Genomic DNA, 13,483 nt, shown 5'->3' on the forward strand with positions numbered 1-13,483 from the left:
TCTTTTTTGTGATAAATAGGGTTCAATTATTTATATGGTCTTCGGTCATCAATATTAATTAAGCACACGCACAATTTTATATATTTATTGGCTTTTACATAACGCAACAAAATTCAACTCAATTTTAGACTGCGGATTTAATGTAATTAAGTCAATTTACTACAGAGTGAATTCCAGTAGATGTTTCATTCAAGAAAAATATAATATATTAAAAATCGTTAAATGTGTGATATTAATAATCTTTATATACAAGATTTACAATATTGTCTCTTTAAATTTTAAATTTTTTTCTTACGAGATAAATTTGTTTTGTATTATATTGCGACATCTATCGACCACAGACTGAGAATGCTATTATCTCAAAGCATGTGGTAGATGCCACTACGAGTTTCTCAACATTCCTTAAAAAGAAAACTGTTTTAATTGATCAGTAGCATATACAAACATAAAAAATTATATTAAATTTTTTTATACTATACTATAAATAATAAATTAAACATAAATAAATATTAATATTACTTTAGCTATAAAGACTATCTTCTAACACATTTGATTAGTAAAAAATTAGTCGAATATAAATATTTTTTAAATGTTATTCCAACTATTTAATGCAGATGAAAAAAGAATTATAAAAAATATATTTTGAGAAAAAAATTTCTAATAATGTAATAATTTTATTAAAAAATTATAAAAAATGCTGTCTTTAGAACTTTACAATAGAAACAATTTATCAACATATTTATTCTTTAAAAACATCCCCAAACCCCCAAACAAAATCGTTTCTAATTTATTTATTTTATAAATAATATATATACTGTATGGCTCATTAGTATTTACTACTCATACGGAAAATTTGCTTCGAAACTAAATTGTTCGAGAGGACCAAAATTTCTTCCGATTTTGCTTTCACAATATAATTTATTTCACAATAATTTTCATATGAAATTTTTATAATTAAAAATTTTTTGTTTATAGAAGTATAATAAATAGCTTGTTTTAAATATTATTTTTTATTGAATAATAAAACGACTTTGAAAAGCTTATTTTATGTATTATGTTTTATAAGCATTCCAGCAAGTGAAAAAAATTTAATTAATAAAAATATAATATTTTGAAAAACTAAATTTCGAAAAATTTGTTTATATTTTTTATAAAGAAAATAATTAGTTTAAAATTTGTGTTTGTTTATCAACAAATTAAGGTTGGAAAGCTTATTTTAACGTTAATATTTGTTATTTTAATGTTAATATTTATAATGGATGTCTATAGATTTTTTAATTGTCATTATCATAATTTTATTTATAATATTTATAAAAATAAATAAATAAATACGAATTATGACTCAGTCATATATATATGATTACTACATGTAACATTTGTTAATATAAAATCAGATATTTTAAAATAAATTTGAATGAGTGCTTTTGCGGTTAATGTGATTTGGATGACTATGAATTTTAAAGGTCGGTTTGTTTTCACAAGTTAATTGTCCACAGAATTATAAATATTTAATATTATAATTAAAAGTGCAACATTTTTAATATAATTAATTTTCATAATTATTTAATTTTTGTTTTGTATTTGTTCATTCATATTCATTGTGTATATTAATATTTTCAGGAATGAAAAATAATTTTTTTTTCTAATTTGAATTATTTTATATAATCGTAAATAATTATGTTAATATATATTTTGTCTGAACTGGAATCTTCTTGATAAATAATTGTGTATAATTATTGATTCTTGCATGTGAATTAAGGGATTAATTTTAATAAAAAAATATAAATTAGTATATAACATTATTCTTAAATGATGATCAATTAAAAATCTAATTTACTACAAACACTTTAATAAATATTTAAAAATTTTAAATACAACTGTATAAATATAGAAATAGAAAATGTTTATTAAAATACAATACTTTAAAATAATATTAATTCTTCGGCACCATAAAACATTTTAATAAATATTTTAAAATTTTACAACAACGTGTATAAGCAGTGTATAAACGTGTATATTCAGTGTATCATGGTGTATAAGTATGGAAATAGTACATGTTTATTAAAATACAATACTTTAGTATAATATTATTAATTCTTTGACTTTATAAAATAACATTAAAAATTAAATATTTAAAACAACAAAATTAATATTTATATTTGAAGTGGTATATAAAAAATAAATTGATAACGGCAAAAATGTTTATAATAACACCAATACTTTTGTATAAGAAGTTTTGAAGTAACTCTACAATATAACATCAAAAAACAGTGTATAATAATTTGAACCAAACTTAGCTTTCACCAATTAAAGCTAAAAGACACTTTTTATAATCTCCAGAACAATCACCCTGAAAAAAAAATAGATAAGAAATTATAATAATTATAAGAGCAAATCAATAAACTTACCTTAATAGCATCAGCAAGAGATTCTCCATATTTGGCTTGGTACTCCCGCTTAATTTCTACCATATCCACCTCACACCTAGAGACTACAAGTCTAATAAGTTGTCTGTCGTTTGTTCCCAAGCCCTTCATGCTAGCGTTCAATCTCTTAGCAAAGAAGGCTGCTTGATTTTTAACGGAACGCACAACAGCCAACAATCCTTCTTCGGCGTCACCCGAGAATTCACTCTTAATAGCCTTTTCGATGTCATGACCGGTCAGTCTTTGGTATTCCTAAAACAAATTACATTGAAAATATAAAAATAATTAGTTACTCGAATTTCTTACTTGGAAAATGCACTGGAGTTGAGCATAGTTCCTCTGGCAAAGGATCATGTTGAAAGTAGATTCATCTGTGCCAAGGCGAAGTTCTCCAGCTCTTAGCAATGCTTGAGCATCAGCTGTTGCCTGTTGAGGGTTTACCGCATAGCTTTCGTCTCTTCCAGCATTACAAAGTGACACCATCAATCTCTTGAAGGTTCCAGCTGTGTCTCCCTTTAAGTCACTCTCAAGCGATCTGTGGTACACTAAAATTTAATAATTGAATAATTTACATTTTAATATAATTGTAAAGAATTATATACTTGAATGGTAAGCGGCACGGATAGTCCTAATCTCTTCATTGGACATGGTGCACAACGTTTCAATGAGAACATCTTCGTCAGTTCCAACTCCATCAATGGCATCGTGAAGTTCCTTGGCATAGAACTGGGGTAACGGTGTCATCAATGCAACAACGAGATTCTCAAAGTTGCCGCTCAGTTCACTCTTCAAATCTTTTATCAAGTCTTTTCCATAAAGTGTCTTAAACTGGACGGCGATTTCTAAACGTTGTTGGTTGGTTCTCCTGGATAGGACATTAATGATGGCTTTCTCATCTGTACCAAAACCTTTCATGGCTTTACGCAACACTTCAGCATCTGCCCTGGCATCGAATGGATGGGCCGGGACTACAGTTGGTGTCCTCTGTGAAATTAATAATATATTAATAATTTGTTTGTCTAAAAATATGTTATCTAGAGTAATCTATAATAGATTACCTTTGGCTTTGGAGCTGTATGATGGGGGGAGCCGTGTACTGGAGGAGCGGTATAGCTAAAGGGTTGCTGACTCGAGTAGCATCCACCCTGTCCATGGGGTCCCCCTCCATACCCCCCACTCGAAGGAGCACCTGGCGCGTTGGGGTAAGGGCCGCTCCCCTGGGGAGTCTGTGGAGGGTACCCCGGACAACCTGATGGCGGGTAACCTCCCGAACTTGGAGGGTAACCTCCTGAACTCGGGGGATAACCCCCAGGGGCGCTGGGCGGATATCCCGGGCCTCCAGCACTGGGTGGGTATCCACCGGGAGCCGGGGGATAACCGGGATTTGGTGGGGAATAAACGGGCATGGGCATTGGTTGGGGCATGCTTATGGGTGCGTTAGAGGAGAAACCTACATTGTATGGTGTTACCGTGGGGTAAGGTGCTCCCCCTTGTTGCGGGGGGTAGGGAGAATTTTGCTGAGGGTACGGCGCAGAGCCCTATCAAAAGTTAGTTGATGTACTAGGTTTATATTTATTTAAAAAAAATTCAATTGTTAATATGTGTTGTAGGTACAGTAGCAGTCATTATTATAGCAACTTTTGAAAATTTAGTACATTTTTTCCGCCAGGTTGGCTTGAAATTTAGTTGACGATAAAATTAAATACAAGACACAACATTAAAAAAAAGATATTGAACATTATATTATAGATACTGACATCCAATTCAAGTAGTTCAAATTATATTCTTATAAACTGCTACACTTGAAACTGTCACTACTGAACATAAATGATAATTTTTTTAATATACTTGTTTATTTCCTAAATATTTGAACGTTGTATAAACAACTTTAATTAAAATTGTACAGCCATATACTGTGAAAATAATTAATAAAGAGATTAAACTTCCTACGTAATACAACATAACATTATTGGTATCGATTGTTGTTAGCGTGTTTCAGTTTTTTTTATCGAATATTGATTTCCTGAAAGGAGTGCCATCACATACAAATTAAAAATATATTTATCATGAGATTTTATCAATTGCAATAATTTGCAACCATGCAATGGGAATGGTGACACGTAGTATAATTGTGACTAGGTTTTTCCTATCCTTCAGGATATCCGGTCGACAAGATTAAGCTAATTTAACATAAAATTGTCGAAACTATAAAAAACATTTTAAATAATTTTGTCTGCTTCTTTGCGAAACTAATTGGAACTTTTAAAGGTGTAATTTTGTGTGTATTGATTGATAATCAATATGATATCTGGAGACACTTAAGTTGTTTTCGTGATAAACTATTGATATAGTTCATTATAGGTTTTCCCAGTATTTTATTGTGTATCTTACATAAAGCACGTACAGAATGATCAATTTAATGATTTTTATCACCCAAAATTTTAATATATTTATAATTCACAGATACAACAATAGTGAAGTAATAAATATTAACCCATATGGAATATTTATTTGCCAATTATTGTGAATATAACTCAAACATTACGGAATATTTCCAGAAACATTCCAAGATATAAAAACGGGAATTTTAAACAGTGCTAAACTGCATTCTAGAGCACTCACTGATAACCACTAATAATAATTTACTTTACAATATCCTTAAAAACACCACAATTCAATTTTTACAATCACATGATTTACTAATCAATTGAAATGTACTTGTCTGTACGGCTTGTTAGTATTAATAAAAATTAAAATTGGCACAAGGGCACAGTTGACTTACCTGTTGATAGTTGTAGCTCATTTTAGCACTCGTTGAATCTTCTCAGTTTCTTCAGAAAAAATCGGGAATATCTGCTGCAGAAAATTGTTTAATTAAACCACAAATACCACAATATTATTGTCAATAAGCCGGGTGTCAAATAGAAGGTTATTTATAAGTTGGTGACGTGTTGTCAACAAAACATCTTAGAAAATGACCGGTCGGGCATAGTGTATCTTACCTTTATCTGTTCGTTTGCGTATTTTGGATGAGTAATATATACGTTTATCTCGTATTCTTGCAGGAACTATGACTAACTCCGCCTAACTAACAGTAACGTCACACTGGCAGAGTGGAATATGAAGTGGAATGGAAAACAAGGTTACTGGGAACACGTGATCTCTGGCCGCATAGTCGTAGATTGGTGCCGATGTGGTGCTCTCAAATTGTATATTTTTATTTTTACATGTATCCGATCATTTCTTATTATTGATATAATTGTGTAAATACGATTAAATTTATACACTATAATCCTATAGATATGTGATTACAGGTATTATGGGATAATTAAACAATATTATATACTACTTTCCAAAATCTGGAGATAAATTTATTCGTACATTTTATTTTATTAAATTATACTTGCTAATAATATTTTTTATACAGTGTATTCCATTTAAAAACCTTTATAATTTATATTTTTTGTCCCATTTTAACATTTTTTTTCAATTGTAAAACATATAAATGTGTACTTATAGACAAAATGTCACGATTACTGATTCAAAATCAAAACCTTAAAGATAATTTTTAGGTATGAAGATTTAAGAAATTATAGTAGCATTTTTTTATAAAATCTGCCTACACCACTGCGTTAAGCACCCCCTGAAATGAGTATATACTAAATTTCATAAAAATTATGCATAATCATAATTCTATGCATATTTTTTATGGAATTTGTTATATATCCATTTCAGAAGGTGCTTAATCCAGTGGTATGGTTAGATTTTCTAATAAAAATGCTAGTATCAAAAATTCGTTAAAATCGGTCAAAAAATACAAATTATGTATGGATCACACTGTATATTACTTTCCAAAATCTTTGTGGAGATTAAATTTATTAATAGAACGTATTTTATTTTATTAAATTATATTTATTAATAATACTCTTTTTATGAATTTAGTTTTTTAATCAAATAGTCTGTTGAATAAACTATCCAAAATAGCACAAATTATTATTAAATTTTTCAAGAACATTGGAATATTATAGAATTAATATTACACTTATTAGTATGAGTATATATATTATAATTAGTACAGTATTGACACTATAATATTCCAATATTCTTGAAAAATATAAAATAATTTCAGCCATTTTTAACATTTGACAAACTACTTGATTAATAATAAATTAATAAAAAAAGATTTTTAATTTTTACACAGAATTATGAATATGTATATTTTTTTGAGAATGGGTATATATCCAGTGTGCTTAATCTAGTGGTGTAATTAGATTTTCTAAAAAAAATTGCCACTACGATTTTTTCAATTCGCATTATCATATTACCCTGTAGGCTTTAGTTTTGAACCAAGAGACGTGAAATTTAAAAAAATAAAATGAAATAAATATGCATTATATAGGGGAGTCCTGCATTTAATTGGGCCACACTGTATATTACTTTCCAAAATCGAAGATTAAATTCATTAAGGGAATGTATTTATTTTATTAAATTATACTTATTATTAATATTTAAAATATTATGATGTTTATATCAAGGTTACTTTATCTGCTAATATTATATTTTCACACATTTTGTTTTTTTATATATTAAATATATTTACTACACACAAATATTTTTAATAAGACTTATCAATATTATGAGCATTTATCAAACCACTTCGTATTATAGTTTATATCGTTCCAAAAAATTGTTTTACCTTATGAAAAGAAGAAAAGAATTATTACAAAGATAGAAATAAAAATTATGCATATTTCCAATTCTTTTTTTTTATGAAATTTCGTATATACCCATTTCAGGAGGTGCTTAATCCAGTGGTGTAGGTAGATTTTCAAAAAAAAAATGCTAATATAGTATCTTCAATTTTCATATTTAAAAATGGGGATAATAAAAATTTTAAATTCAATATATAAAAAAATGAGTATTTTATATGAGAAATATCTCAATACTAGACTACTGTCCATAATTTGTGAATTTATTATAAATGATTAGAAAGTGAAACCCTTTTAGCTTATTGGAAGTAATGGTTTTTTAATTATTTATCTATTTGTCCAAATTAAGGTAGTGCCATCTATAATTTAATATTCTTAAGACACATTTCGAAGAATTTTAGTAATATTTTGAATGTAGTGATTATCAGGAAATTCGTGACATCATCTATTTATTCTGCTGTTCAATTATCAGTGTCCTTACTGTTAGCAAGATAAAATGATACAAATTTGTTATTACATAAAAAAAATTTATTGCTATCGGTGACACAACCAGAAAATACCAAAAATAAATACAATCATACTTATAAAACCACAAGACACCTTGCTAGATTCATTTTTCACATCTTCACACAGACCTCTATACTCGGTGCTACACCGGAAGTCCTTCGGACACTTCGAACACGGCGTTCCGGCCTCAAACACCGACTCACCGTGCATTAATCCGGGTGCGTAATTGCAAATGAAAATCAAACCGTGCTTGTGACTGGCGTCGCCCGTCACTCCGCTGGCTCTGGCACAACCGATCTTATGAGTATCTCCCCAAACCACCTGTGCGAAATGTCCCACTTGTTCATCCTTATCGACATCATGTTTCAGTTTATCCGTGAAACTGGCGTAGTTGCTCCGGTCCATAAGGACGATTTCGTTGTACCAACTCAAAATCATGGTCTCGGTGTAGTTAGGTCGCAACCATTCGTCGTAGAAATCGACGTCCGACACTATGTTGATGTTTTGGCCGACGTATTCAAATTTACCGGTGCGGATGCAACGATCGTGGACTTCCTGACCGCTGAATATGCACTCGTTGGCGTGACACTGGGCCAGTTTTTCCAGTTCGGGGTCGTAACTTATTTGCTTCATGTTCGAGATTGTGTTCTTGTAGTTGACTTCTTCGCCTATTGCCATTCTGTTTCTGAGCTTGTTGTGAATGTCCACAACTCGTTGGCGCAGCTCGTCGGTCATCGGTTGTTCCTTGCATCCGGGTACGGGGGAGCAGTTCTGTCTTCTGCACATCAAGTTCTCTTCTCCGTTGCATGATAGTGCACAGTAGTCGGTTTCAGCGGCTGACGCAGCTAGCACCAAAAGCACTGAGCACAATGCTGTTGTTATGTTACCCATTTTGTTGATTAGATGAGAATAAGTCAAATCAATGGAAAAGGAAATTGTGTACTCTTCCGATAATCAGATAAGATTTCGTTACACAGATGTTTTTCTCAGGAATACCTTAACAACGTTTATGCTAAGTGTTAATTTACTTAGGAAAGTATCAATATTTTACTTTTATAAACTGCACATGTTATTAAAACTGACAACTATTTTATCTAATTAAAATTAAAAAATTGAGTTATGAAAACTATTTGTATAAAAGCAGGCCTATTATCTCCCAGTGATACGCCTCTGACTGACGCAAACAACAATGAAACCTATCGAAAGTGCTTTTATTTTTAGAACCTAGAAAATTGGAAAGTTTTCAGTCGCGTTAAACATTTAAATCAGTGATTCAATTTATTCAAAACAATTAAACATACCAGCATGACTATTTAATTATAATTAAATGTTGGCTAATTTATGAAATAAAACAACTTATATTATGTATAAGTTTTATTAAAATACTGTATTTGGTAAATATAATTATAAATATTAATTATCAACTATTGCACAAGCCCTAACAAACATTTTTTGGAGTCTCCTGAAATATCACTCTGAAAAAAAATTAATATTGTTAATCATTTTTTCTGGTAGGAACCTTTACCCCAGTAATGACAATGATGATAATTACTAATTATTGGTCTTGAACGAATGATTTAAAAGCAAGCATTTTTAACATTGACAGTAACTGATTATAATTTAAACACTCGTTACAAAAGTAAAGTATTTATTACATATAAATATAGTAAAATTACATTTCAAAGTAGCCCAAATAATTTCTATTGTACCACACCCAACAGACATTTTTTGTAATCTCCACTCGTATCGCCCTGAGAAAAAAACAAATTCAAATTAAAACTATCATCACATTTAATTGACCAAAAACTACACAAGCAAAAAATTTAGATAAAACAAATTACTCCAAATGGAAATGTCATCAACATAAGCATGTGCGTAATACCATTAAAGTAATTAATGGAATTACATTAGCGGAAGCAAAAAATGAATTCAACCCCCAATGTTCATAATACGTCCTTACCTCAATCATCTCCACCAAAGTCTTTTCATACTTCTCGGCGAAGCGCACCTTAATATCGCCCAGATCGATCTCAGACCTCGAAACCACGATCCTAATCAAAGTCTTATCGTCGGTCCCCAACCCGTCCATGCTCTTGAACAACCTGGTGGCCAAGTAGTCGGTCCTGTCCCTAATGATGGCCACCAAAGCCAGCAGTGTGTCTTTGGAAGTACCGGAGAATTCGTTTTCGATGGCCTTTTCGAACGGGTGGCCGGTGAGTTTCTCGTACTCGTCGAAGATGAGTCTCAGCTGGCTGCGATTTCTTTGGCACATGATCTGGTTGAAAGTGGATTCGTCCGTGCCGTGGAACAACTCTCCGGCTCTCAAGAGGGCCTGGGCGTCTTTGAAGGCGCTTTCTTGGTCAACATCTTCGGATTCGTCTCTGTGACCCTTTAAAATTGACTTGTTAGGGGTTGTTCTTGCAGGGATTCATTGAAGTAACTTACTGTTGATAGGGAAACTAAAATCCTTTTGACGGTTCCGGAAGTGTCGCCCTTGATGTCTTTCTCCAAGGAAGTTTGATACACTGCCAACAACAAAAATGGGTTAATATATATTAAATGAATAGTAGGATAATAAACATACATCCTTCATAAGTCTGGGCAATTTTAATGACATCTTCGTTGTTGTGGATGCCCAAAATTTCAACGATTGTGCTTTCATCAGTGCCTAAGCCGCTGATGGCACGGTGGAGTTGCTTGGCTTGATATTCAATTGGTTCAGTCATGAGGGCGATAATGACATCCTCGAAGTTGCCTCTCAATTCGCTTTTGAGTTCTTTTATGAGATCCTGTAATAAATGGTTGTTTTGTTTGTATTTTTTCGGGTGCAGCTTATCGATTTTATACACCCAGCCTCAAAACATGTCTAGACTAAAAGGCGTCCCTACTGTTTTTATGAATCAAGGACAAACTCTCCACCCTTATCCCAGTCCTGATTTATGGACCAGAAAATGTCACATTCATACAAAGTAAACAAATATATTTAGCTCACGTAGTTACTACAGAAGTTTAGACTTTTTGTTCATAATTACTTAGTTTTGTTGTTAAATACTATAATTATTTTTCTTTATTAATCTGATATAGCCAATAATATTAATATTTAACAAGCAATTTTCACACTTGAATATTTCCTGCCTATAAATCAAGCAAGCAAAACGTTTCCCACATATTAAATCCCGACAAATCTTCAACACATCTAAATTGTGACAATGAACGACGTTTATGGTCAAGGTTTGGCGACCACATAAATCAGTGCTCCATGAATTAAATTCTAAAGGTCATTTTTTTACCTTTCCATACATTGTTTTGAATCGTTGTGCAATTTTAAGTCTTTGATCGTTACTTCTCCTGGTGATGATGTCGATGATGGCCTCCTCATCAGATCCAAAGCCCTTGAAGGCCTGCTTCAATGCTTTTGCGTCTTCCTCATCGTTGAAATCAACGTAAGGTTCTACAGTTGGCTGGAAATACATTTCTCTTTTATGATCCGTTCCAAAAATAGACGTGATGTTAATTAGCGTTTGTGATAACTTGTGTTAGTCAGTGTTGATATATTTATTATTCACATCTTATCGAAGTAAATGGTTTGTTTTAATTTTTTTTGCGGCAATATACAAAAGAAATACATCACGTATTAATCATATTTACTTGAGGAAAGTGCAGGATAATAATTATTTTTACTGTACAATTAGATGATAATTTATCTTGTTATATTGGTGCATTTATTGTACCTATAAAAACGTATATCATGTGACTTATTTGTATTGTATATAATGTACTAAAAGTATTAAATATACAATGGACGAATCCACTTATCCAATTAACGTACACATAAAAATTAATGGTCTGTACGTAATTGTTATTGACTTATGACATTACAGGAATAAAAAATGTATATAAAACTAGGACAAATGAAAAAGTCTTTACTAAAATTGCCCATTATCATCATGCACCTTCTAAAAGTTGTAAAAACCAAAACTAATCTACAGAGTGTCATGTTTTATGCATAAAAATTGATTTAGTGGAACGAAGGACGAAGACTAAGGTGCATTTAATTATAATTTATAACGATGTCATAAACTTGATCTCCGAATCTATTTATACAACATTAATCTCCGTCATGTGGGAGTTTTAAATTAACAATATCAACGCAACTGCATAAAATATAATGGAATACTCACCGTTTTTCCCATTGTGGCAAGTGTATTCGGGTTAACGTACCAGTGACGTGGTTTTCTTCAACTAACCGGCGGCACTCAACTAAAAGTTTGTAAAATTGAAATGGTCACGGCTGCGCGTTGATGCGATAAATATATTTTTAGCGAATGGGAGCGCGATATGATTTTCAGGTGACTCCCGCACGGACTCTGCGCTGCCAAACGAAAATGGTTTTTTTTTTAACGTAAACGTCGAAAGAGCTTTTCGTTGTCGGGTCCGGATGTGACAGAATGAATCTCTTTCATTAGTGCGGAATCGAGGCCGGATAAGCCGGTTTATGATTCAGGCTCGTTGGCGGAGAAATTAAATTTGAAATTTTGCTTTTGTTCCCGCATTGTTTGACATTACAAAATAATTATTAATATCTATAAGTTTATATTAAAATATTTTGTTATCTAATTATTCAATGTGGTTAAATTTAAAACTTATTTTGTTATGCTTTATTTTAAACAAACCTACAGGATTTAATTTATCGTGTTAAAAGACTGACGAAATATTTTTATTATTATTAATTTTTAACAGATTATATAATATATGAATGAATATTAAAATCTATTCCTTTTACAAATTTCAAATTAAATTTTGAAATATTTGAATTAAAATCTGATTACTAACTTAGATTTTTGTTAGAAATAATGCACTTTATATTATCAGTAAAGTTATCAGTAATATATTCTTTATTATTGTGGGAAATAAACACTTAAAATTATTGTTTTATTTACACATGTTTAAATTAGTTAGAATAAATAAAGATAAACATAAATAAAAACATGTTTTATTACAAACGATTTAGATGCAAATATAATTACAAAAGTAAATAATTAATTTTTCTTAAAACTGTATTAAATTATTCCATTATTGCTTATAAATAAAATATCTAATGTATACTAATTCAGGTTCGAGTTGACGAAAATGAAAAAAATATATATTATCCCATCCTTGGGACATTTGAATATAAAATATTTAATATGTTCAAATGGTGGAGACCCATTTTTGGGAAACAAGTCAATGTAATTTGGGTTGCATACATGTAATTTACGTATACTCTGCGAATTATATGAAGTGGATAATTTGAATTGTTTCAAAAATCAGAATGCCAATGGCATTATATTGTAACAAATATATTATCTGAGTACATTTTAATAAACAATGTAATCTCTTGCATATATTAAACAAAATTGCATCAACAACAGAACATTTAAGCCATTATTAAACTAGTCACAATAAAATAAGTTATAAAAAGCTTCTTTATTTTTTTATATCTGTAGAAAACCTAAAAGTTTAACAGTTGTCTTCACCGTGCTATGACATCGAGATGAAGTTGCAGAAGTGCAAAGGCCACTTGATATCAGAGGTACGTCGCGAACTTGCCGTCAGCCGGTTATTCACTGATTGTGGAGTCGGTGAAGACAAATTGGTATCAGTCATATGACACCATATACTGCTTGTCAAAGACTACTCCTCGAGAAGATCGACATTTGGTTCAGATGTCACTTCAAGAGCGAACAAGAGCAACTCGACAGTTAGAAAATCTTCACTTTATGGCCACAAAGACACATTTATCTACTCAAACCGTAAACTAGAGCATTGTCTGGACCATGATGACGCACGACAAAGAGTCTA

At 30.9% G+C, this 13,483-nt stretch overlaps 3 protein-coding genes and 1 long non-coding RNA gene across 8 annotated transcripts; 1 reads left to right on the plus strand and 3 right to left on the minus strand.

Annotated features, from left to right (window-relative positions):
• Window positions 1-2,032: 2,032 nt before the first annotated feature.
• LOC109595617 (annexin B11) lies at window positions 2,033-5,521 on the minus strand. 4 transcript variants are annotated; one of them, XM_049967601.1, is made up of 7 exons: window positions 5,429-5,521; window positions 5,209-5,279; window positions 3,485-3,964; window positions 3,029-3,410; window positions 2,733-2,971; window positions 2,409-2,678; window positions 2,033-2,350 (listed from the first exon to the last, which is right to left on the minus strand). In XM_049967601.1, exons 2-7 carry the CDS (start codon window positions 5,227-5,229, stop codon window positions 2,294-2,296), a joined length of 1,449 nt encoding a protein of 482 aa, XP_049823558.1. In that variant the 5' UTR covers window positions 5,230-5,279; window positions 5,429-5,521; the 3' UTR covers window positions 2,033-2,293. The 4 variants fall into 4 exon arrangements, with proteins under 4 accessions (XP_049823558.1, XP_019866581.1, XP_049823559.1 ...); XM_020011022.2 differs by having other exon boundaries at window positions 5,209-5,282; window positions 5,429-5,514; XM_049967602.1 differs by lacking the exon at window positions 3,485-3,964.
• Window positions 5,289-5,839, plus strand: LOC126265605 (uncharacterized). Its single transcript, XR_007548110.1, has 2 exons — window positions 5,289-5,436; window positions 5,492-5,839. It is a non-coding gene; the product is annotated as an uncharacterized LOC126265605 (long non-coding RNA).
• Window positions 5,840-7,669: 1,830 nt separating this feature from the next.
• LOC109595614 (venom allergen 3-like) lies at window positions 7,670-8,652 on the minus strand. Its single transcript, XM_020011019.2, has one exon. It carries the CDS (start codon window positions 8,531-8,533, stop codon window positions 7,670-7,672), a length of 864 nt encoding a protein of 287 aa, XP_019866578.1. The 5' UTR covers window positions 8,534-8,652.
• Window positions 8,653-8,998: 346 nt separating this feature from the next.
• On the minus strand, window positions 8,999-12,025 carry LOC109597637 (annexin B9). Of its 2 annotated transcripts, none has more exons than XM_020013379.2 (6): window positions 11,824-12,025; window positions 10,933-11,103; window positions 10,227-10,431; window positions 10,088-10,167; window positions 9,603-10,031; window positions 8,999-9,117 (listed from the first exon to the last, which is right to left on the minus strand). In XM_020013379.2, exons 1-6 carry the CDS (start codon window positions 11,833-11,835, stop codon window positions 9,067-9,069), a joined length of 948 nt encoding a protein of 315 aa, XP_019868938.1. In that variant the 5' UTR covers window positions 11,836-12,025; the 3' UTR covers window positions 8,999-9,066. The 2 variants fall into 2 exon arrangements, with proteins under 2 accessions (XP_019868938.1, XP_049823666.1); XM_049967709.1 differs by lacking the exon at window positions 8,999-9,117 and adding an exon at window positions 9,274-9,393 and having other exon boundaries at window positions 11,824-12,023.
• Between the last annotated feature and the right edge of the window lie 1,458 nt (window positions 12,026-13,483).

Source organism: Aethina tumida, chromosome 5, assembly GCF_024364675.1.
Source record: "Aethina tumida isolate Nest 87 chromosome 5, icAetTumi1.1, whole genome shotgun sequence".
Lineage (NCBI taxonomy): Eukaryota > Metazoa > Arthropoda > Insecta > Coleoptera > Nitidulidae > Aethina > Aethina tumida.